Genomic DNA, 27,208 nt, shown 5'->3' with positions numbered 1-27,208 from the left:
GAGAAGTGACCTGCCCAGGGTCACGTGGGGGACCACACAGGGGTCTTTGGACCTCCAGCCCAGAGCTCCCTCTCCAGATACAGGGCTGCCAGGCCTGACACTTGCCCTGAGCCTGGGTCTGAACTGTGCTTTTCTCGGCTCACACTGGGTCACAGGACCTGGGGATTTGGATGCACCAGCCCCCTGCAGGGGTGTCAGGTTTGAGGATCCAGGAGATTCTCAGAGGCCTACTGGAAGGTGGGGTTCTGTGCTTCATTCGTCTCTGTGGCTGCAAGTTCTAATCCTGCTCTGCCATTTCATCTTTCTGGGCCTCAGTTTACTCATCTGCAAGATGGGGGTGAATAGTAATTGCTACCATTTATTAACACTGAGCAGTTGATCTGTACCAGGCACCAGTCATTCCTTTCATTCTACGCCTATCTTACAGAGGAAGAAACCAAGATCAGAGAGATTTAAGTAACCTGCCCAGAGTCACACAGCTAGTACATGGCAGAGTCAGGATTTGAGCCCGGGCCCCAAGGGAGGTATTAGAGTTTGTGGTGAGAATTAAATGAGACAGATCGTAAAGGGCCTCACTCACGATGAGTCCAGAGAGGGTGGGAGTTAGGGAGTCAGGTCCTGGTCTCCCAGCCTGCAGTGGCAGCACTGGGCCACACAGAACTCCCTGGGCTGTGCTGAGGGAAGCCTGCGGTCCACGGAGCCCAGGGCAGCCCTGTCCCACAAGGTGGCTTCCAGCAGGAGCCGCCTAAGGCAGAGGGCACTGGCAGCACAAAGGCTCGGGGGACTATGCCCGGCGAGTTGGGTGGCCCTGCACAGCCGCTCACCCGGGGGCCCTGGCTGAGCAGGGTGGCAGCAGTGGGGAACCCAAGTTCTTGCCCCGGGGCCTCAGCTCCCCATCTAAACCAAGGGAGGGCTGTGCCCCGCCCACTCCGAGTGAGTGGGGACTCTCCGCTGGGACTCTGCTGCCGCACTGTGGGCACCGGAGGGAGTGCGCCAGGGAACGCCCCGACACCCAGCTGGAGGACCCCAGGCCCTCCGTTTGGAGCCCCTTAATCTCTACAGGTGCCGTGCCTGCCACGCTCCTTCTCTGCTCTCACCCTAACTAAGTCTGACCACATCCTCCTCTCCGCAAAGCCCTGCAACTGCCAGTTGTCAGGATTTAAGAATCTTTGTGAGCCGGCTGTTAAACACAGCCATTGTTTAAAAACTAACTTACACTGAAAACAGAGGTAAAGTTCAGAACTAAGCACTTCCGGGTTTACTTTGTTTCCCTCCTGTCTGTTCTTCTGCATTACACTGGCTGCATCTGTGTGGTGGAGACACTGTGATAACGGCGCTCGCGGCTGTGCTTGGAACCAGCCAGAAGGGAATGTTTCCACGGCCACAAATCAGGCTGGGTTTACCACTCATGTTCTAGACCAGTGCCTCCAACAGAGACACAGTGCAAGCCACACATGTAATTTCAAACTCCCTAGTAGCCAGACTTAAACAGTAACAGCAAACAGGTAAAATTAAATAGCATACTTTATTTAACCCAGGTATGTCCAAAATATTATCATTTCCATGTAATCAATATAAAGTAACTAATGATATTTTTTACACTCTTTTTTTGTACTAACTCTTCAAATTCTGGTGTGTTATTTTACGCTTAAAGCACAACTCAATTCAAACCGGCCACGTTTCTTCAGGTGCTCAACAGCCGAGCTTCCAGTGGCTAATGTACTGGACAGCACAGGTCTAGACTTAAGAAATGGGTGGAGAAAATATTAACGATGCAGATTAAATTTAAAACTAATACTGAGGCTGAAACATTTCAATCCCACTAACAATCTGTTCATCAGTGAGTGATCAGTAGGTCATGTCTCAAATTTAAGGACAAACTTATTGGGAAGAGAGCAGGGTAGTAGTAGGCTGAACAGTGGCCCCCAAAGGTATCAGGTCTCAATCCCTGGAATGTAAAATTTTTTTAACGTTTTTTAACTTTGCCAGTGTGATTAAAGATCTTTACATGGGGAGATTATTTTTGGTTATCAAGGGAGGCTGTAATGAGGGAGAGGCAGAGGAGATCTGGGACACAGAAGAGGAGGCCGTGTGGCCACCGAGGCAGAGACGAGAGTTATGTGGCCACAAGTCAAGGAATGTCAACAGCCGCCGGGAGCTGTCAGACGCGAGCGTGGGCCTGCCACACTGATTCCAGCCCAGTGGTGGTGATTTGGGATTTCTGACCTCCAAACTGTGAGAAAATAAACGTCTGTTGTTTTAAGCCCCCGGACGTGTTGCGATCTGTTTCAGCAGCCACAGGAAACTAATACAGGTAGATGGGATGCAGCTCCGTTTACCATATTGTGGCTGAATTACCACCACAGGTGAGCTACAAATACAAGAACTCAACAACAACTAAAATCAGTAAGAGCATTCTGTGAGAAACAGCGGGCTAGACAGAACTTAGAGTGCTACGCTTTACTACTGGTAACTTACGTGCTACACATCTATCAGTACGCTCTACAATAACCTTACGTGTGTGTGTGTGTGTGTGTGACACACACCAGGTTGTCCTGTACCCTCACCAGAGCTCAGCACAGTCGGACACTCGTATTTTTTGAATGAATGAATGTGACTTTGGGCCTCAGTTTCCCCCACCACACAACAGGATTATAGGAATGGGATGGGTTCCCCAGCTGGGAAGGGCTGGAGCCTGACGTTGTTAGAGCACCTCTGTATACAAGCCTGGGCTGGGAGCAGAGATGGGACTCAGCACGTGGCCCAAACAGCTAGCTAGTGCCCCAGCACAGGGCTGGGAACAGTCAGATTCAGGGACTCAGATACGGCCCCCCCATCTGCTTGGGAACTACTCAGAGGATTCTCACAGTCCCAGAGACGGGGTGCCATGGAACCGCTGTACAGGGACAGAAACCAGCGCCAGAGACACAGCAGGACCTCTGAGGGCTGGACCCCGTTCCTCTGGCCTCATCCCTCAGTCCTCAAGGCAAAGGGCCTCCTTCACTCACTAGGAAGAACCCAGGTCTGGCTTTATCACAGCTGCAGTGGAGAATCCCTCGCAGCTCCCCAGCCCTCCGCATGAGCCCCCATCCCGTGACCCAAGTCAGGGGCCCAGGCACGGTGTGGGTGACCTTTCCCTCAGCTCCAGTGTCTCCTCTCCAGGGCATCCAGGGCCCTATCCGCCCAGCCCCGTGGCTACCCCTGCAGGCCCAACTGGCCACAGACCCCAAGGAGGCTCTGCCCACCCCACCCCCACTTCACATCCTGTCACTGATTTGCAGGCCTGAGCCCTGGCCACTCACTTGCTCCCTCTGGACTCTCCCCTCCCTGTTAAATGGGGAGTTAAGTGGCTTGCCAGGTTTTCACAGCAAGAATTTGGCCAAGCAGACTGGCTCTGGGCACTGGAAATGAATGAGGGAGACTCTAGACCAAAGCCCCTGACCAGAACCTGGGAGCCAGGTCCAGGATCTGGAGGGACTAAACCCCCTGGACCCCACCCCTACTCTACCCAAACCCCTCTGCCTCAAGCCTGGATCTGCATCCACCGCTCTACCGTACTCATCTTGAGAGCAGGGGCTGGAAGGGTTTTGCTCACTATGGGGCCACAGTAAGGGCTTGGCCAGCATATAGCAGGAACTCCAGAATTTGTTTAATGAGCAAAACCACCTACGTATTGTCTACAGAGGCCAGGCCCTCTCCTGCCTTTGCTCGTGCTGTTCCTCCTCCACTGGCCCGCAGCCTCTCTGATCACCCCAAGGAAGACGGGCTTCCAGAACTCAGCACAGTAGGATCCTGGCTCCTGTGGGCCCACGGTGCCCTGGGCACCTGGACATACGGCTTACGAAGTCCATCCTCCTTGCAGTTGGAGAAAAGACAGTGGGCGAGCCCGTCCTCAGCCCTGCGTCAGCAACTGCTCCTCTCCTCTGCAGCCTCGGTGGGCAATGAACTCTGCCCCCCCACCCCCTTCAGAGTTTCAGGGCAAAACAAAGGGATTAAGGAAGAACCAAAGGCAAGTCCTCTCTTACGACAGCATCAGACAACTGTTTCAAAATATATTAGATTTGGTTTTTATTGTAGAGCACACATATCAGGGCAAAGTGCTGCACACACAACTACAAATCATTTTTGGGAAAAAAGCTGTAAAAAAAAAACAAAAAAAAACTGCAACTGCTTTAGTTATGCAGCCCCGACTCGAGGGATCCACACTGGCAAAGGAGCTCTGGCCCCTGAGAGGGGCTTCTTGATGGGGGCTGCCCCCCAGCTTTCTGCAGCCTCTTCTGTAAGACTAGCCCCCTGGGATGGCAGCAGCCTGGGGACTGGGAGGGCCTCTGCTCTCAGCAGGCCTGGCTCTTGGCCCTGGCTGGCAAGAAGACATTCCTAATGAACCCAGATCAGCAAAACCTTGCAGCCTTCAAGGATCTGAGCAGGAGGAAACTGCCGAAGACTTCACTTATTTTTTCCCTTTCATTATTATCTTTTAAAGGACCCTTCCTTCCCCAGCTCTCATGCCCCTGAGGCGGAGGAGGCACCAACCCAGTCTGCAGGCCTGAGCTCTGGCCTTGGATGCATCCTGCAGGCGGACAGAGGGGGCGGGCAGCTTCCTATGGGGACTGACATAGGGAGAAGGCCCAAGGAGGGCCGATGGAGAAGAAAGGAAAGGGAAAGGAAAAAGCCAGGAGACCAAAGGAAAAAATGAAAACTCAGAACAAAAGAAAACAAAAACCCTACCACACACCACAACAATTTTCCATAGCCCAAACGCTAGACTCAGAAGGACACCAGTCCCTCCAGCTAGAAACAATTCCTAAAACTGCCCCAATACGGCAAGTCTAACTGTTCCACACAATCACACGTGTATGCTTAAAAGGAGCAACCCAGCAAAGAGGCAGGCTCCTGGCAAGAGGTCAGGACCACTGCAGCCGGCCCCTGGGCAGCCCAGGGACCCGTGGGCAGAGCAGGCCAGAGGGCATGCAGGAAGCCCGGGGTCTCAGCCAACTGAACAGCTCTGGGGCAACAGGGGCTGGCACTACCTAGGCCTCTGCCCGGTCATCCCTAACAATTGCTGCAGGAGGAGCGGGTATCTGCGGGAGCTGCTGGGGCCTGGAGAGCAAGTGAGGGGTGGGAGGGCAGCAGGCCCCCTGCAGAGCCGGCAAGACCTCAACCCATGGCAGACAGTGGGGGGAGGGGGAGGAGATTGAACTTCATTTACAACACTAAGAAGATTTACATTTAAAGCAAAACAAGAATTTTTCTAAACCAAAACATTTTGTTGCTTTTAAATAAACCCAGCCAGACACAGCCCCACGTGAGGACAGCTGCCCCCCACGCCTCCACTGGCCACTCCAGCGTGAGCTTCTGTGCCTACAGATGCCAACAGCCTTTCCATCCAGGAGGAAAACCAAGAACACGAGAACCAGGTCCTGGCCAATTCTGTTCTTCAGCTTTAACAGGCAACAAACCAAGGAAAAAAATATAAGAATCAAAAAAAGAAAAGGAAAGGAAAAAAACCCCTCAAAACGCAACAAAAGGAGGGGCAGCTAGTGAGGATCAAGCCGAGTCCCGGAGGCTCAGGCCTCAGTGCCGCCGCATCTTCACCTTGCGGGCGGGGCTGCCCGCCGCCTCCGAGCAGTCCTCCCCGGGCTCGTAGGACTTGCGCCAGTAGTTCTCCGAGCTGAGGCTGCCCCTCCGCCGGTGTGTGGGCAGCAGCACCGAGCGCCGGTTCTCCTCCTTGTCCATCTCCAGGATCCGAGGCCTGTGAGGGAAGGGGTGGGGGAGGCGTTACCCAGAGACTGGCCCAGGGCCACCCCAGCTCACCAGGTCTCCATGGAGGGGGCTGTGTGGCAGTGGCAGAAGCACTGGCACCGTGTCTTTCTTTGCCCAGCAGGTGCCAACGGTCACCCCTCGTCTTTGAGACATTCCCCAGTTACCCTGTGGGGTCTGCTGGGCTCTGAGCCTGGTGCCCCAGGACACCGCCAAGGCTGCCGGGCAGAAGGCGGCTTTCCTATCACAGCCTCAAGCCCCTGCCTGGTTCTGGCATCCCCCTCGGCTTCTCAGTCCTCCCCCGACTCCCAGTCTCCCTCTCTGCTCACCAACCCCACCAGCCCTGAAACTACCAAGCTCTTACTGTCTCCGGCTCTCAGCCCATACGGCACCCCCTGGCCCACACTGCCCCTCCCATACATCCTCCCCATCCTTCCAGCCTCAGCTTCAGCAGCTTCCTCAGAAACCCTTCTGAAACGGGCCCCTGCTCTGCGACCTTCCGAGGCCTGCACTTCCCTGCTAAAGTCCCATGTAACCCACCGGAGCGTGTGTCAGGGAGCAGGACCAGGGAAGGCGTGGGAAGGCACACAGCGTTCCCACAGGCGGATGGCCAGGGCTTAGTCGAGAATGCCACCAACCCCAGGGAACCAGAGAGAAGGCATTGGAAAGGTGGACAATGCCCGGCTCCCAACCACCTACCCCAGGCTTCCCACCCATCTTGCCCTGCAGCCAGGCCGTGGCGCCTGCGTTGAGGGACCGCAGCTGAGTACCTGTGGGCAGCATCAGGGTCTGCCTTGCGGTGGGACCGCTTGGGTTTCAGAGCGGGGTCCCTGTTGTTTCCGGGCAGACGATCTGAGGCATAGCTGGGTGGTAACACGGAGCTACTCAGGGACTTTGTTTCCAACCGGGGTGCATCTAATCTCGTCCTGCAAAGGAAATGCACGTGGGGTCACCAGCAGGCCTCTGGGGAGGGTGTGGCCCCATTAGACCAATTCTTTCTCTGGCCGGGCTAGGTGGAGGCCAGCAGTCTCTGCTCTGAGGTTCAGTCTCCTCATGGTTCAACTAGGAATTGGTCCAGCTGACTTGCAAAGACCGCCCTTCCCAAGTTCAGGCTTAGGAGTCGGGAACGGGAACACTTCTGTTTGGAGACTTCCAGTGACCTGCTGCCCCAGGGGAAGGATCCCAGGGCTCTCTCAGCTGGATGAGACAGCCCCATCTCACCCTCCTCCGGCCCAGAGATTCTCAAGGGACAGCTACTGCACCTGCCAGAAGACTGAGGGCCCCACTGGTGGGCACCAACACACTCCAACAGACACATCCACCCCTGCCTGAAAAACCAGACAGGAAGGTTCCCCTGGTCCAGGCCTGTGGAAGGACTGGAAGGGAACAGAGTAAGAGCTTCCCTACCCTTACACGGGGACACCAAGGCTGTGGTAGAGCCAGGAGGAGGGCCCAGACCCAATCCCACATTCACGCTCGGCTCTGGTCCCAACACAGCCACCTGGCAGCTTCTGCTGGTTCCGGGACACTGACCAAGCCAAGGCCAGAGGGCTTCTGAAGGCAAAGCCCCCACCTGGCACTTGGAACACACCAGTCAGTCGAGGAAAAGCGTTCAAGTATGGTGGGGGAAGAAGGGATGGAGAAACTGGGTAGGGGTAGCCCAGGGCAGTGATCCGAGTCCTTTAAGAAGTCAGGCCAGGAGGAAGCTGGCCTGGGAAGCCTCAAAGAAGCCCCAAGGCCTCTTGTGGGATACAGAAGCCAGCAAGTCAGGCTGCTGGCAGCAAGGGGCAAGAGAGAGGCCTGGGGCGGGGAGTGATGGGGGCGCAGCTGGCAGAAGGCCCTGGAGGCATCTTTCCCATGGGCTGCTGGCCACAAAGGAACAACTGGGTTCTGAGGAAGAAGGTGCTATGGTACCTCAAAGGACATCCTCACAAGAACGCTGGGGGAAGAGAGCAGAAGGGGAACCCAAGAGCTGCCTTGGCTTCTTGGGAATGACTGCGCCCGGTCCTCATAACAGAAGGGAAGACTAGGTCAGTCAGGAGGGAAGGCACGTGTGCCAGGAAGTCCTGGGAGAGAAGTCTAGTCCAGGTGAGCCTCCAGGCCTCTTAGACAGGGAAGCCAGAAGGGCCCAGCTGCACTTTACTGGCCCACCAGCCTCGGCTTCCACTCTGGGGACCCCAGGCTACAGGAGACAGGACCTAGGAGCAACAGAAGATCCAGCCCTGAGGCTGCCACTCAGAGTATGGGCTAGTCACCATCCCTTTCAGGGCCTGTCTCCCCATCTGAGCAAAGGCCTCTTTCAGTTCTGAGGGTCTAAGTCGCCCCCTTCAAGGCTAGGCTCCTTTCGAGGGGCGCTGGGAAGAGGTGGTGCTGGGCACACCCAGACCTGAGGGTGGGAACCAGAATCACCAAAGCCCTGAGACCTCTCGTTGACCAGGCCAGGCCTCAGATCCCTGCGCTGAGAGCTCACACCAAATGTGACATGAGCCAAAAAGCTCAACTCAGAGGACTCCAGAGTCTGAAGCCTCAGGAAGGAAAGCGCCCCTCCAGCACTGCCGAGCCGAGCTGACCCGAAGACCCCGCGGGTGCCGGGAGCACACGCCCAGGGCAGAAAAGCCCGTGTGGGCAGGACCCGCAGCCCAAGACCGTGAAGTGGTTTCCTCGGGTGAGTGCGGAAGGCCAGAGAAGAGCAGCGCCACCAAGAGGAGAGCCTGGCCCACACACCTCCGGGGCTGGAAGGCACATCCTGCCACGCAGGCATGGCTGGCACACACTGAGCCCTGCTGGGGCCCGCCCTTCCTGAGCTGCTTGCGACTAGGGCGGCCGGCCCGGGCAGCCGGGGGCAGTGGTGGGGGCCCCTCGCTGTGGGTCCAGGACTGCTGCGGAGGCTGGGGAGACAGGTGGGACCAGCTGAGAGTGGACAGAAGCCAGGCACACAGACAGGCTCTGTGTCCCTCCAGCTGCCTGAGAGAAGAAGAGACGGAAGGCGCAGCTCCCCCCACAACAGCTCTGCTACTGTCAGGGCCAGCCCTCAGGGAAGGGGTGATCAGAAGCAGCCCCACCAGAAACTCAGCCTCCCGCACCCACTTTGGGGGCAATAGGAGCTCTGGGGCCCGACACATTCCCTGGGGCTGTTACAAGTACATCTCAGAACATTGGAGGAGCTCTACTTTTGAAAAGCCACCAAGCTGCAAGAAGCCGGGCTAGAGCCAGATGCGCAGCCCAGAGCCCACCAGCAGTGTGCCTTCAGAGCACACCCCCCTCCCCTCTTAAAGGGCAGCCAACTCCCAGGGAGCAGGCCAGGGTTCAGCAGACAGAGCCACAGGTTTGGAGGCAGGAAGCCCAGTTCTAGCAGTAAGGTCTGGGCCTGCGCCTCCTCGGGTGGTTAACAGGAACCAAGACCTTCCTTACAGATCTGAGCCAACATCCAGGGGTCATGGCAAGGCACCCCAGGTATGTCGGGACAGCCCCCAGGACAAAGCATGGACTGGTCCTAGGTACCGGGAAGCCGGAACCAAGGGAGGATGGCCAAGCATTAAGGTAACATTACCATGTGACCAGAGAGGAAGGGAGGAGACTGACTGTCTAGGTGCTGCCTTCTCGTTCCTTTATCAATCATGACTCCCGCGGAGAAGCTGCTGGGGCGGGGCGGGGCGGGGCGGGGCGGGGCGGGGCGGGGCAGGGTGGGGGAGGGGGAGAGTGCGAAATCAGAGACCCAGTCACTGGCCTCAGCCACACAGCTGCTACCCCAGGATGCCCCTGAAGCCCAGGCAGGCTCTCTTCACCGTGGCAGAGCAGAGAGCTGTCCTGGCAGAGGCAGGCCACCGTTTCTAGGAGACGGGGAACCAGTCTGCACTTCAGGCCCCGCTGCTAACCACCCACAACTGCTGGTTCCGCCCTCCCCAAGCACCCTTGTACTACAAAGCCTGGCTTTCCCAATGAAGCGAGCAGGCAGGGCACAGTGAGGCAGGCCTGTCAGAGTACACTCCTCGCCTACGAGTGCCCTGGGCCCCCAGGTCTACGCTCCTGCCCCTCTAAGTATCAGACTCCCCCACAGCCCAGACCCACACCCATCCCTCCTGCAATAGTACCGCCTCCCAGCTCCCACCAACACCACACGCTTCTCTCCAACTCCTGCCCTGCTCTCCCCGCGTGGCAGTGCTGACACGGGTGCAGCAGCCTGCTACGGTCAGAGGAGCCTGAAGGACACCTGAGTGTATCACTCAAAGAAAGGGCACCCCAAGCACGTACATGGTCCTGGGCTCCCAGCAGACCTCCCCCGACCCAGGCCAACAAAACACCCAGTCCCCAAGGGGAGCCTCTCCAAATCGCCCAGCCTGGTTACCACCACGCCATCCATGCCACATGCGTGTAACCCAGGGCCCCCACAGACGCCAGCCAGACCACAGGATCAGGGTGCTCAGGGATCCCCCAGTTCAGGCCCTGGTAAGGGCTCACTGTCCTCCAGGACACCAGGAGACCTGACACTGAGGCTGCTTTCCCGCACCGGGGCTGCTGACCACCATGGCTCTGGGCTCCCCTTTCCTCACGCTGTACCTGACGGAGCACAGCCGTCCTTATCCCTACCCCTGCCCCATCGAGATCAGAGGGGGCAACGGTGAGGAAGGGCCGAGAAGCACACACAGCAGTCTCGAGTTTAATCATCTCCAGCATCCCAACGGCCCCAATTTTCAGGTAAGAACACAGGGCTCAGGTAACCAACTTGTATTCAGTAAAAAAGGGACAGAGCCAGGCCAGGAGCCCAAGCCAGTCACATCCCTGGCGGCCTCACCGCCTCCTTATTCCTTAGGCAGGTTGTGGATACACCCTATCTCCGGACTCCCCGGGAACAAAGGTGCGTAGTCCTTGGTACCGGGACAAAAACCATGGAGACACAAGCAGTGGCAGGCAGGTGTCCCGGTGGGGGCCATATCTCATGCCTGGCCGGGATCAGGGAAACGAAGAGCTGAGGGACAAAGCCCAGCGCACACCCTCTGCTCATCCACACACACAGCCTTGCATTCGGCTGCTCTGCTTTCCGGGAGGGCCTCCCTCTGACCCCAGGGACCCCCGGACCGAATGACCCAGTAGGCCGTTTAGCTCAGCCTCCCACAGGCAGTCTCTCCTAAACAAGCCCCCACCTGCTGCTCCCAGGCCTCGGTCCTCCCCAGGGCCCTCCAGACCTCCCGCACAGCAGCGAGCACTCTGACGAGCTCCGACTGGGTCCCGCCCCGTCCGTCTCCACTGTGTTCCCCACTCGGGGCCTCTATTAGGGACAGCACCTCCGCCTGACCTGTCCTTGCCCCTGAGCCTGTTCGAAGCCTGCCTGAGGCCCACACACCACCCGACTGCCTTCAGGCGGCACCTCTCTCGATAGCATTCCCTGACCAGCCTCCGGTGAGGCGCTAAACCTTTACCTTCCCCCAAAGGTAAAGTGAATGAGAAGAGACCACACTCACCACTTTCCCAGCACCAGCACAGAGCCCAGCACACACCAGCTTTGGTTAACATTTGGCAAGTGACTCTCCAGCTGCTTTTCCAAACTTCAGCCCACTGTGAGCCAAGCTCCACTTGACCAGCGGCAAAGAAACAGGCTATTTACACCGCCTTGAGCCGTTTCCTCTGGTTAATCATGCAGGAACACAAGTCTCATAGGCCAACCCGATGCAGGCCTGGGGGCCTCCTGAACACCAAGAGATTGGGTGCCCTGGCCACCAACCAGAAGGCCCTGAGGGCCACAAGCCATCGCCTGATGCTGAAGTTTGGATCCAGTGCCTCCTTCCCCTCACTGCTCCTCCATTCCAGAGGCCCTCTATACTTCCCGCCTTCAAGCTCACCAATTCTGCCTGGCCAGCAGTTTCCAGCTCAGGAGCCAGAGCTACCAAGCGTGTCTCAACAAGCCCCCGAAGCTGCAGGTCGTCTTTTTGTTTGTGTTTGCTGGGCCCCAGTGGACACGCTCTGTGCTCCTAGGACAATGCTCACTCTGCTTGTGCTGTCTGAGCGTGCGAAGTGCCCACCTACCACAGACCCGGCCCCAAGGGAGCGCTAAGTCTCCTACATGCCCACCTCGGGTGCCTTGTGCACACGAGATGCTTCACGTTCCCAAGTCAGGAATCCCTGCTCAGAGATCACTCCAAACTGGCTAGAGAAGCCGAGGCAGTGAGCTGCCTGCTTGAACCCCTGTCCAAACAGAGTTCATACCCTCCACTCTCAGGGTTAATGTGTGGGAAGCACTCTACCCGGCGCCCAGCCCCTAGTAGCCGGGTGCTTGGCAGAGGGCAGCACACAAGGCCCTTAGAAGGCCGCACGTCAGGGAACTGTGGGAAAAACCAAATACTCCCCCACCCCAATGACTGCCACACCTCAGAAGTTGGCCAGCCTCCTGGTTCTCTAACCAGTCATTTAAAACTTAAACCACACTTCCAAAAAAGTAGGTCCAGCTTCCCTGCCAGGGGAACCAATGATTGACAAAGATGCATGCTGGGCAGCTTGTTCTGGGTGGGCTGGGAAACAGCGACATTCCAGGAAGTTGGGCGTATTCAAGAGCTGACCAACCTGCAGCCGCAGCCTCACCCCACACCCTGGAGGGTAGCCCCCTACCGCTTAAAATACTCTCAGCCCCCAGCTCTCTACTGGCACAGCAGAGGCAAGAAAGCCCTTCTGTATGTAAGGCTCTGGGTTCTTCAACTCACAGCATCCGCCCTGGGGCAGGGCTCGGGGTGTTCCACTGTGCAAACCACCAAGGGCCACAAGACCCAACACCAGGAGACCCAGGTTCAAGGCCGCACTCAGCCATTTACTGGTTGTGACCCCAAACAGATGACACTACGCTGCAGCCTAGGGACTGCACCCCCGGGGAGGCTCTCCGAAGGTCACTCCCAGCGAGAAACTATGGCACCTCCTATGAAGACTCAGCATCATCCCCGTGCAAAGGAGCCGTGTTCTGCTGAGCCAGGCAGCACTTGACCGCCGCCCACCCGTTTCCCCCCATGAGGCCCTTAGAAAGACTACCGCAGTGCTGACCAGCCTGAAGTGGTGACAGAGGCCCCAGGCCCTCCCTCTGCAGCCTGTGCATCTATATCCAAACCTAAGAGAAGGCAGAGCTGGCTCCACCCTACCTGCCTACGAGGAGCAGGCCCGGGCTCAGTGCCCAGGTCCCACCTGTCAGGATGTGGCCTCACCGAAGGACACAGAGTCAGCCAGGCACCCACCAAGGCCACATCCTTGACCCCTGGGCAGCGCCTGAGCCAGGATGCAACCCTTTTCATCAGGTCACCAGCTTGTCCTTTTGTACCTGGTGCTGTTCATCGACCGGAGCTGTCCTCCTCTGGACCGGCCTCAGTGCTGGGACTCAGATGAACACGGCTCTCCCTGCCCCCCACAGAACACAGCTTTGGAACTCACAATGGCAAGTGTACAGGCTGTGACAGCAGGGGGTAGGGGGTGGGCTGAGAGAGCTACACGTATATGATGCTTCCTGCGTGTCAAGATGGTTGACCCTCGAGCCTTGAAGGACGGCTAGGTTAACCAACTTTCAGCGCGTATAATGTGGGTCATCTGGGGGGTGGGTGTGGGTCAGAAGGGAAAGCATTCCCAACAGAGGCCACACTGCTGCAAGAGTCTGGGACATCAGTGCGTGGGCCACACTAGGAGCCGCAGGTAATTTAACGTTAAGTGGGAAGGAGACAACAGGGAGAACATTGAGGGAGGAGGCTGGATGGACAGGCAAAGTCCAACAGAGACCTTGGATTTTACTCTGCAGGCAAGAGAGCTGCCCTTGCCCCTGCTCTGGTCCCCTGGGTGGGCTGCCTACAGCTAGGCACTTCACCAGCTTAGCAGCCTAGGGAAGCTGCGGAGGTGGGGGCACCCATCCACTCCTTTCCAGCCCAGTCCCCGGCTGGCTCCTGGATACACTCAGGGCAGAAGGTCAAAGAGCCCAGTCACCCACAACAGCCATTCTCCTCGGTCAGAACGCTACAGGGGCTCAGCTGGCCAAAGAGCTTGCGGGGTGAGCTGGTTAACAGTGTGCAGAGTCCTGGGGACTTCCCTGGTAGTGCAGTGGTTAAGAATCCGCCTGCCAGTGCAGGGGACACGGGTTTGAGCCCTAGTCCGGGAAGATCCCACATGCCGCGGAGCAGCTAAGCCAGCATGCTGCAACAAATAGTAGCCTCCGCTCGCTGCAACTAGAGAAAGCCCACACGCAGCAACAACAAAGACCCAACGCAGCCATAAACAAAATAAACAAACAAACAAAAAAACAACAACAGTGCAGAGTCCTAGCTCCACCAAGGAGCATCCGGCTCGGGCAGACAGGTACGGGAGCCACCGCTCGAGGAAGGAAACAGCCAGAAGAACGACCCAACACTCCAGCTCTGGCCACCTCCTCCTGCACCTCCAGTGAAGCTTTCCCTGGGATGAGCTATTATGAGGAGCTGGGAAGGAACACCTAGAAGGCGCTGCTCTGGTTCTACTCCCCCCCACCCTCATTCCTGCCCCGGGTGGGCCACCTGGTCTCTGGCTGCCGCTGGCGGTACCAGGCACACCTGACAAGAAATGACTGGGAAGGAAAGGCCAGAAGGGAGCAACACATTGGGCTGCCTCACTTCTGGGTCCTGGGTTTTGGACTGTGCTGGGAACCACAGGAAAAGCAAGCGGAAAAGCAGATAAAAACCCTTCTTCTGATGGATTCTGGGAATATTCTTAGGCTAGAGGAGAAACGCTGCCAGGCTGCCCACTGACTGGAGTTCCCCTAGGTGCCCAGCGCCCTGCCTGTACCGCAGGACTGTCCCACAGGTCTGGGTCATCTCCATTCTACAGATGATAAAACAGACTCAATGTTCTGACTTGGCAAAGCGGCAGGGCCGTGCCAAAGAGACATCACCACCACAATGTACTGGAGCTCCGGACCCAAAGGGCCAAGATGCAGAAGTGATAAATTGCAGTTAAAAAGATGACCAAAAAAAAAAAAAGATGACAAGCCAGAGAGTAAGGATGTACTTAAAAAAAGAAAGAGCTCCCAATGGCCAAAGCTGGGACAAGCTGAGCACAGAACAGACACCACAACTCCACACTGATGTCAGGAATGAGTGAACGAAGAAATAAACAAGTGGGGGACAAGACACAAAATCTCCTGTACAGAAGGATTCCAGGCAACCTCTGTGGCGACTCCGCCTCAAAGAGGTGGCACTCCGCCCTCAAAGAGGTGGCGCTCACCCCCCACTCCTTACACGTGTGCCGCTCACAGCGACGCCCCTCCTGGGAGGACAGTGTGGACAGGGGGCAACAGTGACGAACGCAGCCTCAGCCGGGCGCTCAGGGTCAGCGTTGACAGTGGAAGGTCCTGCGTCCTGGACGTGACGTGAGGAGAACTGCGCTGCCCCTCTGCGGTCTCCTCCCCAGACCCACAACCCCGGTGTAACCATGAGGCAACACCCCAACTGAGGGACCTTCCACCACACACCTGGCGGTCAGTGTTACCACGAATAAGGCAAGTCTGAGAAAGTGTTACAGCGGAGAGGAGCTAAGGTGACACGACAACTGCACATCCTGTGGGGTCTGGGACAGAAAAGGACGTGAGGAGAATCTAGGGAAATGTGAGTAAAGGATGGACTCCAGTTAACCGTCCCGGATCAGTATTGGTTCCGTGACTGTGATGAACATACCACACTGATGTGAGACATTACCAGGAAGGGGAACGGAGAGCTCTCTGCTATCTTCACAACTTTCTGTAAACCTAAACCTGTTCTAAAAAATAAAGTTTACTTAAATTAAAAAAAAAACAAATAAGGCAAGCTATAGGACATCCTGCTCCAGCCTGGGTCTAGGCACTGTCCTGCTCACTGACGACTACACGAGCCTGGGCAATCAGCCAGCCTTCTCAGGACCCCTGCCTCAAGGCAGGATTGTCTTGACCCAGCGTCCACGTGGTCAGTCCATTCACCTCGTGAGCAGAAAAAAAAGAAGTGCTGGAGATGCCAGGATTGGCAATGTTGGTCAGTGCGTCCCTGACCCCCTGGCCAAAGAAGAGGGACAGCCACAAGCCATGCGCCTGCTCAACACGCGGCCAGCCACCCACCTACATCCCCTGTCCTCACCCCCTGCTCCTCTCAGAAGTGAAAACCCAGGCATTTTTAAAGCAAGCTGCTGAGGCACAATCTAAAAATACTCAGTGAGAAGCACACGTGACAAATCAGAACCAAGGAGGAAGGAAAAGGAAGAGGTGGGGGGAGGCAGGGCCTGGAAGAATGTCCCCCAAATCCTGTCTCAAGACCCAGCCCACAAACACTGGGAGCGTGTGCTTTTGCTCAGCCCTCGTGCTGAGGGCTATTGACAGAGGAACCCAGACCTCCACCTGCAGTCAGGTCTGCAGGAGCCAGACACCAGGACACTTACTTCCTGAGGATGATGACTGCTCTGCGCTCCTTGATGTCCTGAGGCCGGATGCAGTGAGTGATTTCATCAGCAGCATATCCACTGAAAAGAAACACAGAGCACGTGAGCATGGAGAGTAGATGGACAACCAAAGATCCCCAGGGTTACGGAGACAGAAATAGGGTCCCAGTCTTAACGGCCACCCTCCACCCCATTACGTGACACGTTCAAGGATCTACGTGGGAGGAAATAACGTGTTAAGTTCCAGGATGCTTTTGCCCAGAAACCACTGAAGAGAAAACCTGGAATGAGGTAAAAGCAGGTCTTAAAGCAGAAGCAGAAGCAGGAATCTCCTTGCACAGGCCAGGAGCCCTTCTTTCAAAGGGTCCCCAAGAGGGCACACCTTTAGTGGCTTTGGAGGCCGATGGAGTGACTCAGGCCAGACCCTGGGGAGAAGATAAGAACTGCATCTCCCCCTCCCCCACCCTTGGGCTGGCAGAGGAGGCCAAGGCAGACACTGACAGCACTGAGTCACCAGAGAGAACTAAGGCTGCAAGGTTCAAAAAGAGAATTTGTCTACTTGGAAAAAATGCTTTCAAACACCTTCATTTTGGGGGATCCAAAATCTTGAAGACAACTGTGTTTGGAATATTTTAAAAATTCCCATCACACTCAAGTATCTATTTATTTCCTTCATCAAGTTACATGATTTTGAAAACTGCTCAAACCAATGAATGTGGGTAGACGGCTGTCCTCTTCACAGCTAATGTCTCTCCGATTTGAAACTCTGGAAGCAAACTCAGCTCCCTGAGTACAGGCCCTCACTGGGAGCCTGGCAGCCATGAGGCACTCCCACCCCCCACTAAGCCCTCCACTGAGCCAAGGCAGCTCCGCAGCCACAGGCCTCCTCCCCCTGCTCAGGTTCCCTGGCTGCCACCGGGGACCACCAATCTTCTCTATTCAGCTGCTAATCAGCTCCTTCTCAAGGGCAGCTGTGAAGACGTGGATGGAGCAATGGTCAGAAACACCACAGGCCTGGGAAGGACTCCTCAAAATGGCCAGGCTGCCCCCACGTGGGCAAGAACTAGATGCAAGAGCGAATAAACAGTCCTAGAGAGAAGTACCTCTGATTCAGAAATCTGATTTGGGGCCATGTGGAGGGCAGAGAAAAGAGCTCTTATTTTAGGGATTTTCCCCTTTGAGCTGCTCCTCGACCACAGGTTTTCAATTTTCTCTGTAAATAACCGTCCTGTGAGATAACTACGGACAAATGTCCACAGTCAAATCAATCTGGAAATATTGATGAGTTTAAGAAAGCACTGGTATGTTAAAGGACCTGAGAATTACTACAGCTGACTTTAACTGAGCACTGACCAAGGAACCTTCTCTCAAACAACACCTATTAACATCTGCAGGCGGGAGTTCCCTGGTTGTCTAATGGTTAGGATTCAGCGCTTTCACTACAGAAGCCTGGGTTCGATCGCTGGTCGGGGAACAATCCCACATGCCGCGTGGCATGGCCAAAATACAAAAAAAAAAATTTAGGGACTTCCCTGGTGGCCCAGTGGTTAAGACTTCGCCTTCCAATGCAGGGGGTGTGGATTCGATCCCTGGTCAGGGAGCTAAGACCCCACATGCCTCATGGCCAAAAAACCAAAACATAAAACAGAAGCAATATTGTAACAAATTCAATAAAGACTTTAAAAAATGGTCCACATTAAAAAAAAAAATCTTTAAGAAAATATCTGGAGGCCCAGTGAGAAATGCCATACAGCGATCGAGGAGTTGAAGAGACCTGGGTTACAACCTGAGCTCTGTCACCTTAGCTGAGTCACATGCTGGGCCAACTGCAGGGACAGCAGTAGATTCTCGGGTGTTCATGTGGTGCTGCTCTGTGCTCTGTCACTTACGACATTCCTTTGTGGTGACTAATGATGAGACTGTTAAAAGGGTCAGTGCTCCTGCTCGTCTCTTCTAGGCAGAACTACAGTTATATGTCTTCCTGGTTAGCACCCCTGGAGAAGAGCAGCGGGAGGCCCACCTGCAGGGCTACCATGAGAATTCAGTGAGATAATGCAGGGTGCCTGGCACCCCCATTTACTGAGCACGTGACACAAGCCAGGCGTCCTGGACAACCTTCATCCAGGCTCCCCCTGCAGCAGAGGCCTCCTGGGCCCCCTCCCAGGGCTAGGAGCTCTAAAGCTTATCCTATGCTCTCTCTTGTCACTCCACATTAGGGGAGTGCAGATCTGGGTTCCAAGACAGTCCCATACTAACACGGGACTTTGCCAAAGAGTGAAGTCCAGTTCCCCAAAGGCAATCCAAGGCATATTTCTAAGGCCTAGACCTGCAGTACCGGTTGCAGGCAACCTTCCTTACTGTTAACGAGTGTTACTAATCTGTTTGACTTGGCTATAGGACCTGCCAAGGGCCCTGACTTCCCATCTTCAGCAAGGAACTGCATCCTGTAACACAGAAGCAGCAGATCCAGACGCTGGTCAAATTTTAAGTGCCCCCCACCTCCCAACGTGCTCCAGAACAAAGAGCAAGTCATGCCCAGGTTCCTGTCCCCCAGCCCAGGCCTCAGAAGAACTAGTGCAGAAGCAAGACCACACGGGCCCACAGAAATGACCATGGCGCTCACTGACCCCCACCTGAAGAACTCACTGGCACTGGTCTTCTAGAACTTCCTGGCAGCTACGACACAGCCTACTGACCCCGTCCTCAGTATCAAGCTCTGCTGCAAGTAGGAGGCTCCAAGTCCTATCAGAGGAAGCTCTTCTGTCCAAACTTCAGCAGAAAGTGTCCAACAGAGACCACAGAGGATTATTTACTGCTAAGGAACTTACTTGCTACAAGACAAACTGTTTGAAAGTGCCAGTCTGCCAGCTTGAAACTTAATATACCCTGGGTCCAGGCCTAACCTTGGCATGAAGAAAAGTTCCAGTGCCTCCTCCTCTTTTGTTCTCACAGGGAAGGGAGAGGGGAAATACCTGAGGCTGGTACTGCCCTGCACTGAGCCCAAGCACCCCCCCCCACCAATGCAGCAGTGACTAGTGTGCTGCAACCACCCAGAGCAAGAGCCTGGCTGTCACCCACCACACTATGCCTTAGAGTGACTCTTGAAAAGTCTCCCCTCTCTTGGGAAGCTCTGCTCAACTCCCCAGGCTGGGTTCCGCCACACCACCCACCCAACCCTCTCTGCTACTGCAGTTCGGCCTTGTGGCAACTGTCTTCCCCACAAGACAGAGCTCTGCAAAGGCCTTACTCATCTCTGCATACAGCAGACGCTAGATGACGTGTGTGTGTCGAGGTCAACGTTCCTACTGCTGTGAAGACTCAGTTTCTGCATCTGCAAAACACAGACTGCAGCAAGTCCTTCCTCAGAGGATCAGGTGCAGGTCAAATGAGGAGTCTGGAAGACTCTTTTTAAGGGGCTGTGCAGGACTACACACCTCTCCTCTAGGGGACAGCCTTGGAGACGGAATTATTAAGGCACAGTTCCAAGGTGGCCGCCATTCCCCATCTACTCTGTACCCTGCCCAGGGCAGACAGAGCCAGAGATGGAGGGCCTGGCTGAGATCACCAAGACTGCCTGGCGACACCTCCCTCCAGCGGGGGCACCTGCTCTGGCAGCCCCCATGAGCCTGCCTCACCCCTGAGAGGCCTACAGGACCTCACTTAGGATTTGGGGGGCAGCAGGCCAGCCACCTGGGCACAGGGGCAGAACTGTGACCTCAGACTCAAGTTATAATCACACCTGAACCTCCTAGAAGACACATGGCCTAACACGATGAAGCAGTCCTGGGGCTTTCTGAACCCAGAAGGAAGAAGGCCAACCTGCTCCAAGTCCCAATTCTGTACACATCGAAGTATAAACAGAAAGCAGCTGAGCACAGAGGCAGCTTGTTTCCAGACACTTCACCAAAACCTCAAGCCTTCGGTCACGTGAAAGACAATCAATCTTTGCTAACAAGTCTAGGACTTCAACAGCCCCATTTTGCAGAGGCAAACTAAGGCCCAGAGAGGTTAAATAACTTGCCCAAAGTCAAACAGCTAAAGTGGTGGCAATGGAACTCTAATCAAACTCTCGGTTTCAGTGTCCATGCTACACTGGTTTTTGTTTTTTGATGGGAGTGGCGGTGGGGAGAGGTAGGTAACGAGGAGTAGGAAGAAAAGCCCATCTGTGTTTCCCAGTGACAAGGTCCAATCTGTCGTGGGGGCCTCACCGACCTCAGCAAAGGATACAGGTATTCCAACCACCTCCAGGGAAAAAGTCCGCAAAGATGAGCCCATGCCTCCAGCGAGTTAGCATCATATCCCAGTAACAGCAGCACACCAACGGCCCAGCCAAGAATGGCCAGCCAGCCCTGAAACTTTTATGGCCTATTTATTTTCTGCTTTCTCTGACCTTCATGACTAAGACCGTCACTAGCCTGCTAGCTTCCTTTCCTTTGCTGCCCTCTGCCTTCTTCTCACGCCTGGCAGAACCAAGGCCAGCCAACACCCCGTAGCCCAGCTCCTCCTGAGAATAAACAGCCCTGACTTCATCCTCAAGTTCCTCCCCCTCTCACGGAATCAGAAGATTCCACACAAGAGATGTGGCCCAGACCTATCTGCCCTACATTCCTAACTATTTTAAGCCAGAAAGCTAAATTTTGCTTTCAACCAGCTGAACATGATCAGTCCTTTGCCCAGAACTGAAGGGGTGCCCGCTCCACCCAGTATCAACTGCTATCTGGAAGTCACAGGCTGCGCTCACCACTGCGTGGTCTCATGGCTGGGCGATACAGTAATTTGCAGACAGGTGGCTAAGGCCTGGCTCTTTGGGCATGTGGCCACCGCAACCACAGACCACTCAGCAGTGATTAAAAATAGCAGCAAGTATGCAATTAGCCTTGAGGTAATTATTCCAATTAATCCATCTGAAATCTGTTTTAATCTGCCACTTACCATACAGGGAACAGGAAAAGGAATACAAGATGAACTGATGTAAGGAGATAAAAAAGATTTATTTCTCTAGAGAACAGCATTAAGACAGGACCCACTCAGGCCCAGCGTGGAAAGGGTACAGGAAGACAACTCCCAGCTGGCTTGGAAAGAAGTCTGAAGCACTTCCAGAAGGGTCTGCTCCGGAGTTGCTCTAAATGCCCACGTCTGGACACTGCTGAGTCAATGTTTGCCACACACTGGAATCCACGCCGACAACTATTAAATATAAAACTGTATTCCTGCCATATTGCCTTGGACGGGTACAGACACCACTGCCATCAACAACACAAGTCTGAGTCAGATGAGAACTACTAGAACCCCTGCCCACCTGTAGAGAACCACTGTGTTCATCAGCCCCTTCCATCGGCAGCCTTACAGCTCATCACCTCTGCGCTGGGATACTTACCAGGAAGTGAAAGCAAGCATCCCCTCTTACCAGCTCAGGGAAGAGCCCGAGCAGGACTTGCACAGAGGCAGCACTAACATGCAGGTGTTCACACACCTGCATAGCAAGTAAGCTCAGAGAGCTAAGTGAACAGGTGCTGGAGAACTTAAATTAGCGAGGGTGTCCGGAACCTGAGAGCAGTAGCTCTCCCCTGGGGGACGTTTCACCCCTGGGAGACACGTGGCAGTGTCTAGAGACATTTCTGGTCGTCACGGAAGGTGCTTCTGGCATAGCAGACAGAAGCCAGGGATCCAGCTAAACGTTCCAAGAGGCAAAGGACAGCCCCCACAAGGACTGCCCACACGTCAACAGGACTGCGGCGGAGGAGCTCTGCTCTAGAGCTTCACCGAGGCACGCCACACCAGAACGTCTACCTCGGGTCCAGGCTGGCTCTGAGGACTAGTAAGGAGCTCCAGCTGCCTCTAGTCAGCACCTACCCCTCACCTAACCCTCATGCGCTCCCCTCCGCCCGCACCTCTGCTCGGCGGCTCACTCCCAGTCACCTCCCAGCCCCCTTCAAGTTCCTGAAAACCTCCAAACTCCACAGTGGAGTAAGACGTCCCCCCCAGTGTACTCCTGCGGTTACCTTCCTGGGCTGTAACTAACTGACTGTGGCCTCCCCTGGGCCGTGAACTCTGTGAAGGGAAGAGCCATGTTTAAGGCTCCCCCAAATCCCTAGCCCCTTCCCCGACAAGAGAGCAGGGGAGCACGAAGTGGCTGTGTATGGTCGACCCTGTGCCAGGCCCTCTGCTAGACTCCGAATCACCACCTTTAGCTCTAACAGGCTGTGCAAGTTGCCATCACCCTATTTACAGATGGAAAAGCCAGCTCAGAGAACGCCCACAAGGTCCCAAAGCAAAGGAGAGGAGAGCTGGGTTCAAAGCCAGGGGCAGCACTTTTCAGGACGTGGCCGAGCCTCCCACACTGACCCCTCAGCCAAGTCAGAATCCAGGAGGAAGGGACTGGGAAAGCCTCGGGACTTCACCACTCTAAGGCAAAGATGAAGAGCGTTTTCCTGGTGATGCAATCCCGCTGCTGATCGCTAACAGACCTGCGCTTTAGGAACCTGAAACCTCTCCTCAATACAGGGTGTGCGTGTGTGGGAGGGAGGGGGCTCTGCAAGTCACAGACTGCCTCTTGTGGCCCCCCCTTTACACACCGGGCCACTGCCAGACCTCCTGCTGACAGCCCTGAGGACCTGTGATGATGTGGGAAACCAGTATCCCCTTAGGAGAGCAAATGGCCCTCGTGCAAGAGACCCCTTTAAGCACGGAGAGCCCTTCGATGAAGTCAGACACCTAACTGCCTTACACGGCAGGCCACTTGGGAGAGTGTGCCCTGGAAATCCCATCTTAAAGGGCTCTGCCAAGACATCCATCTGGAGCACCACGTAGATCCGAGGAGAAGCCGGGAGCCCACGTGACAAGGGGGTACCTGAGAGGTAGGTGGCCTCTAGATTTCGACGCATAAGGAAGCCGAAGTACTGCTCCTGCTGCCACTGACTTCGCTAACTGCCCCCTCAGGAGACATGGTGGGCACCACACGGCTCTGCTGCCATTCCCAGATACGGAGGCAGCCTCAGCTGTTCCCCTCAAATGAGACAGAACACTTGCCTCAGGGCACTGAGAGGGCTCCCGGGACCCTGCTTCTCCCCGTGACCGTGGCCTACGGCACTGACCGAAATTCAGAGGCTAAGCTGCTCACAACAAAAGTGCAGTGCCTGCCGATCCTGTACTAGAATTTGGTGGTCAACCAAGCTGCTCGGAACAGCTGCAGTCTAGATCTCCTAAGAGGTTTTGGGGATTACTGAAGTACATCGTTCGATTTACTTGCTTCAGGGCTGGAAGCAGGGAGCTTCCAAGTAAATTTTCTGCTTCATATAAACAGCAAAGGTGTTGCAGCAGGCAATCTTCTCTGAGGGCCAGGGCACTGAGCTAACTCTCAGCAGGTTCTGGGGCTGAAAATAGGCCAAGAGCCTAAGATCTGCTGAACAGCTACAAAGCCTAATACCAGGAAAAGAGACAAGCTTTATTTTGTTTCATATGGTCCTGATTACAGGTAATGCATCTTACAAAGGACCAATGGGCTCTTCTGCAGCCAAGAGGGACTGAATTTTAAGTTTGCTGCACTCTATTCCTGGTCCAACCCCTGATCTGTTCAACTCCAGGGAAGCCACTCCCCCTCCTGGGAATGAAGAACGTGTATCAATTAAATACGCTCAAGGGCTTTCCTCTGTGAGGATCTCCTCTCTTAAAGAAATCCACGAAAATGTTCTCTGTTAAAAAGACCAAGAATGGCAAGTTGGAAAGACTTTTAGACGGTAATGCCAGCTAATTTTTTTAAAAACACAGAGTTGGAAATGGAGGCCCAAAATAGAAGTGACTTGCTCAAATCACGAAGGTAAAGGAGACTCCGAAAACCACCCTTCCAGAAAGATGCCTTTAGATTAGTTCTGGGTCAAGTCTGCGATCTCGTCAAGTCTGCCCACGGGATAGAAAATTCTAGCTCAGCTCCCTGTTTTCTTACTGCCCGTGTTTTAAACGCAGACCCCTTTCCCCGCCCCCCACCCCCGCCCCGCAAACAGAAGCCTGGGTCAGAAGCGGAAAGCGCGGGCTCCTGGGGGCCGCTCCCTCCTCCCAGGCGGTTACCTGAGCACAGTCACGCTCCCCCTGCGCACCGGCAGGGAAAGCACAGGCTCCGACACCCGGATAGGCTTGAACTGGAACTTGCAGCCGAAGCACAGCGCGGAGTCGCTGAAGAAGGACACGGACACGATGGGGCGCTCGAAGATGTGGATGGGGTCCACGTGAGACACGATGCAGCCGCCGGGCTGGTAGTCGTTGATGACGGCGCTGTTGACGAAGCCCTCGGGGATGACGCGGTGCTCCACCAGCTTCTGGATCACCAGCTGGTGCACCCACTCGGGGATCTCGTCCACGTCGCCCGGCGGGTAGAGGCGCTCCTGGCCGGGTCCGCGCTTCTGCAGCTGGGCGCCGTACGTGTAGCCCTCGCCGAAGAAGTACTTGTTGCGCAGCGGGGCCCGGTCCACCGTGTGCTCGTTGTACAGGCCCTTCTCGGCGCGGGACACCACCTCGTCGATGCGGGCCTCGATCTTGGCGCACTCGTCCTGGCTGAACAGGCGCATCTGGCGGATACCGCTCTTCACCTTGCGCGCTTCCTCCTCCTTCTGCAGCTGCTGCTCCTCGAAGTCGCTGCGCTCGGGGTCCGAGTCCTCTGGGTACTTGCGCTTGGCCCCGGGCGCCGCGTAGGGCTCGGCCGCGGCGGCGGCGGCAGCGGCGGCGGCCACTGCGGCGGCGGCAGCGGCCGCGGCCTCCCGACTGCCCGCCTTGTAGTTGTCCCGGGATGTCATGGACTTGAGCTTCTCCCGCAGGTCCGTGTAGCCGCTGGCGGCCGCCATGGTCCACGCCGCTGCTCTAGGGCCCTCCGCGGCGGGCGGGGCGGCCGGGCATGGCTCTGGGGGACGCGCCCGGGCCCCGGGCCGCAGAGGCCCTCAGCGCCAGGCCCGCGAGCGAGGCCGCGCCGCCCAGCAGGGGCGTCGAGGGGCGGCGGGTCGGCCTCAGGGACGGCGAGTCATGCGGCGACGGCGACGAGGCTCCCTCCTCCTCCGCCTTCTCCGCGTCCCGGGGGGCAGGGGCGCCGGCAGGGCCTCATGCCGCGCAGGGCGGCCGCGGAGGCTCGGCCCGACTCCTGGCCGGACCCTCGGACGCCCGGCTCGGCCCGCACTTTAAAGCGCTCCTCACGACGTCACGGCCGCCCGCCCGACGTCCGCCAGCGCCTCTCCTCAGCGGGCGGCTCCGCGCGCAGGCGCAGTACGACCGGCCACGGCGGCTCCGCGTGCAGCGAGCATGCGCGCGCCTGCGGCCGGGTCAGCAGAGGGGCCGGCGCACGCGCAGACGGGGGCCGTCCACCGCCCCTCCCCCACCCACTGAAGGGCTCCGCGAACGCCCCAAACAGCAGCCTGCCTCCTGTCCGCGCCTCCCCCGCGGCCGTAGGGCTCCCTCCACGGGGGTGCGCTCACGCCGTCAACGCTGTCGCCACGCTACGTCACGGCATCGTCCGAACGCCCGAAATCGCCTCAGCCCCCAGCGCGCAATCACCGGGGAACCGACACAACCCAGCCTGCCCGGTCACCGCCCCCTTGGCGCTTCCACTTTTGTCACTGGGCCACCGGCCACGCGCCGGGCAGGCCCAGACGGCAGCTTCCGGAAGCCGGTTGGCGCGCATGCCTGTCAATCCGGCGGTCGCCTTGGCTACTGCGTCCGTCCCCTAATTAGCGGCGGGCGGGCCGCGAGGACCCCTGAAGGGTGACCGGGTGGCTAAGGGAGTGCCTGAGTGGAGACCAGACCGCAGCGAAGCGCTCAGGGCGCAAGGATACGCTCAGATTGCGGCGCCGAGAGCCCCGGCCCAGCCCCCGGCCCGACGGCTGCTGCCACAGACACCGCCCCCTCGCCGCCGCCCGGCGTGTACGTTGTCCTAGTCACGTCCCGGCGGCGGCGCGTGCGCGGCCCTCCTGGGCCGGGCGCTCCCGGGGCGGCGGGGTGCTGGGGACGGCAGCGCGGGCTGCGGTCCTCGGAGTCACTGCCCTCCCGGGCGCACAGGCCTTTGTTCAGACCCTCCCGGCCCCTGACGGCGGGGCCTGCACGCGTGGTCACGCTCCTTGGTCCCTGTCCCTCCCACCCGTTCCTTAACTGTGGTTTTTGGAGACTCGGCTCACCCCTCTAGCAGCCTCCCCAGATTCTCACTGGGATGAAATGCATCTTGGGTTTCGTGGCCTCGCCACCCTGGCCGTTATGCCCCCAGCCCCTGCGCCCTCTCCACCCACCGCCCCCGGCTGGTCGGAGCTTGAGCTCCAGACCCTGCTACCCAACAGACGTGGGTTTGGACCTTGACCTCCTGACGGGCTGTAGGACCCCAGACAAGCTCTGTAAAACGGGAATGAAATCCGTTCCCATGTGCGGTGGGTGTGAAGATGAGATGAAGTCCTGCATCCTGTACGTTAAGCAGAGAGGACCACTGGCCTCTAGTGTGGGCCTGTTTCCACGTCCTAAATTAGGGGACTACCGGTCCCTGGTGGGAAGTGGGGTCTGTCATGGGGCCACAGAAAGTCCAGGCCAGCAGGGCCTGTGGTATGGGGAAGCCTGGACACCTGGGACCCTGGCCCTGACCCTCCCTTCCAAGCAGCAGCAGGTGCAGGGGAAACGGGGCAGGGGTGAAACCCGTAGGGAATCGGCTCCTGCCCTTTCCTGACCCAGCCTGGAGGGCACCGCTGGTGGTGGCGGCAGGAAGGCAGCTGCAGGTGGTGAGAAGGTGGCCAGTGGGCAAAGCCAAGGTCAGGCGGCTGGGCTTGGGCCCCAGTCCTGCCTGGGCAATTCTATGTGAACGCCCGGTCAGGGCCCCGTTGCCTGCATATTGGCAGTTTGGCTACGAGAGCTCAGGCCCTTCAGAAGCCCAGCGCCCAACTCTCAACGGCCCTCCAACCGGGGGCATCGGACTCTGCACGCACACCTGGTGGCAGGGAGCTCACTACCTCATTCATCAGAAAGTCCTGCCAGAGACCCCTGTGCTCCGCTCACCAGGCAAACATGGGAGTCACCTCTCCAGGGCCCCCAGACACCCCCT

At 56.8% G+C, this 27,208-nt stretch overlaps 1 protein-coding gene across 1 annotated transcript; it reads right to left on the bottom strand.

Moving 5' to 3' along the window:
• Positions 1-4,043: 4,043 nt before the first annotated feature.
• ALKBH5 (alkB homolog 5, RNA demethylase) lies at positions 4,044-25,727 on the bottom strand. Its single transcript, XM_033847489.2, has 4 exons — positions 24,217-25,727; positions 16,153-16,233; positions 6,531-6,686; positions 4,044-5,752 (listed from the first exon to the last, which is right to left on the bottom strand). Exons 1-4 carry the CDS (start codon positions 24,984-24,986, stop codon positions 5,575-5,577), a joined length of 1,185 nt encoding a protein of 394 aa, XP_033703380.1. The 5' UTR covers positions 24,987-25,727; the 3' UTR covers positions 4,044-5,574.
• Between the last annotated feature and the right edge of the window lie 1,481 nt (positions 25,728-27,208).

Source organism: Tursiops truncatus, chromosome 20 (assembly GCF_011762595.2).
Source record: "Tursiops truncatus isolate mTurTru1 chromosome 20, mTurTru1.mat.Y, whole genome shotgun sequence".
Classification (NCBI taxonomy): Eukaryota; Metazoa; Chordata; class Mammalia; order Artiodactyla; family Delphinidae; genus Tursiops; species Tursiops truncatus.
Note: the sequence above shows the minus strand (reverse complement) of the source record. Positions and strands in the feature narration are given on the sequence as shown.

What these genes read in the sequence shown, in the direction of transcription:
- ALKBH5 (XM_033847489.2), bottom strand. Translation starts at nt 24,986, where the DNA reads ATGGCGGCCGCCAGCGGCTACACGGACCTGCGGGAGAAGCTCAAGTCC. An exon ending in GCAGTCATCATCCTCAGGAA is followed by an intron (nt 6,687 to 16,152) that starts GTAAGTGTCCTG and finishes TTTCCTTTGCAG; the next exon opens with GACGAGATTAGATGCACCCC. An exon ending in GACCCTGATGCTGCCCACAG is followed by an intron (nt 5,753 to 6,530) that starts GTACTCAGCTGC and finishes CTTCCCTCACAG; the next exon opens with GCCTCGGATCCTGGAGATGG.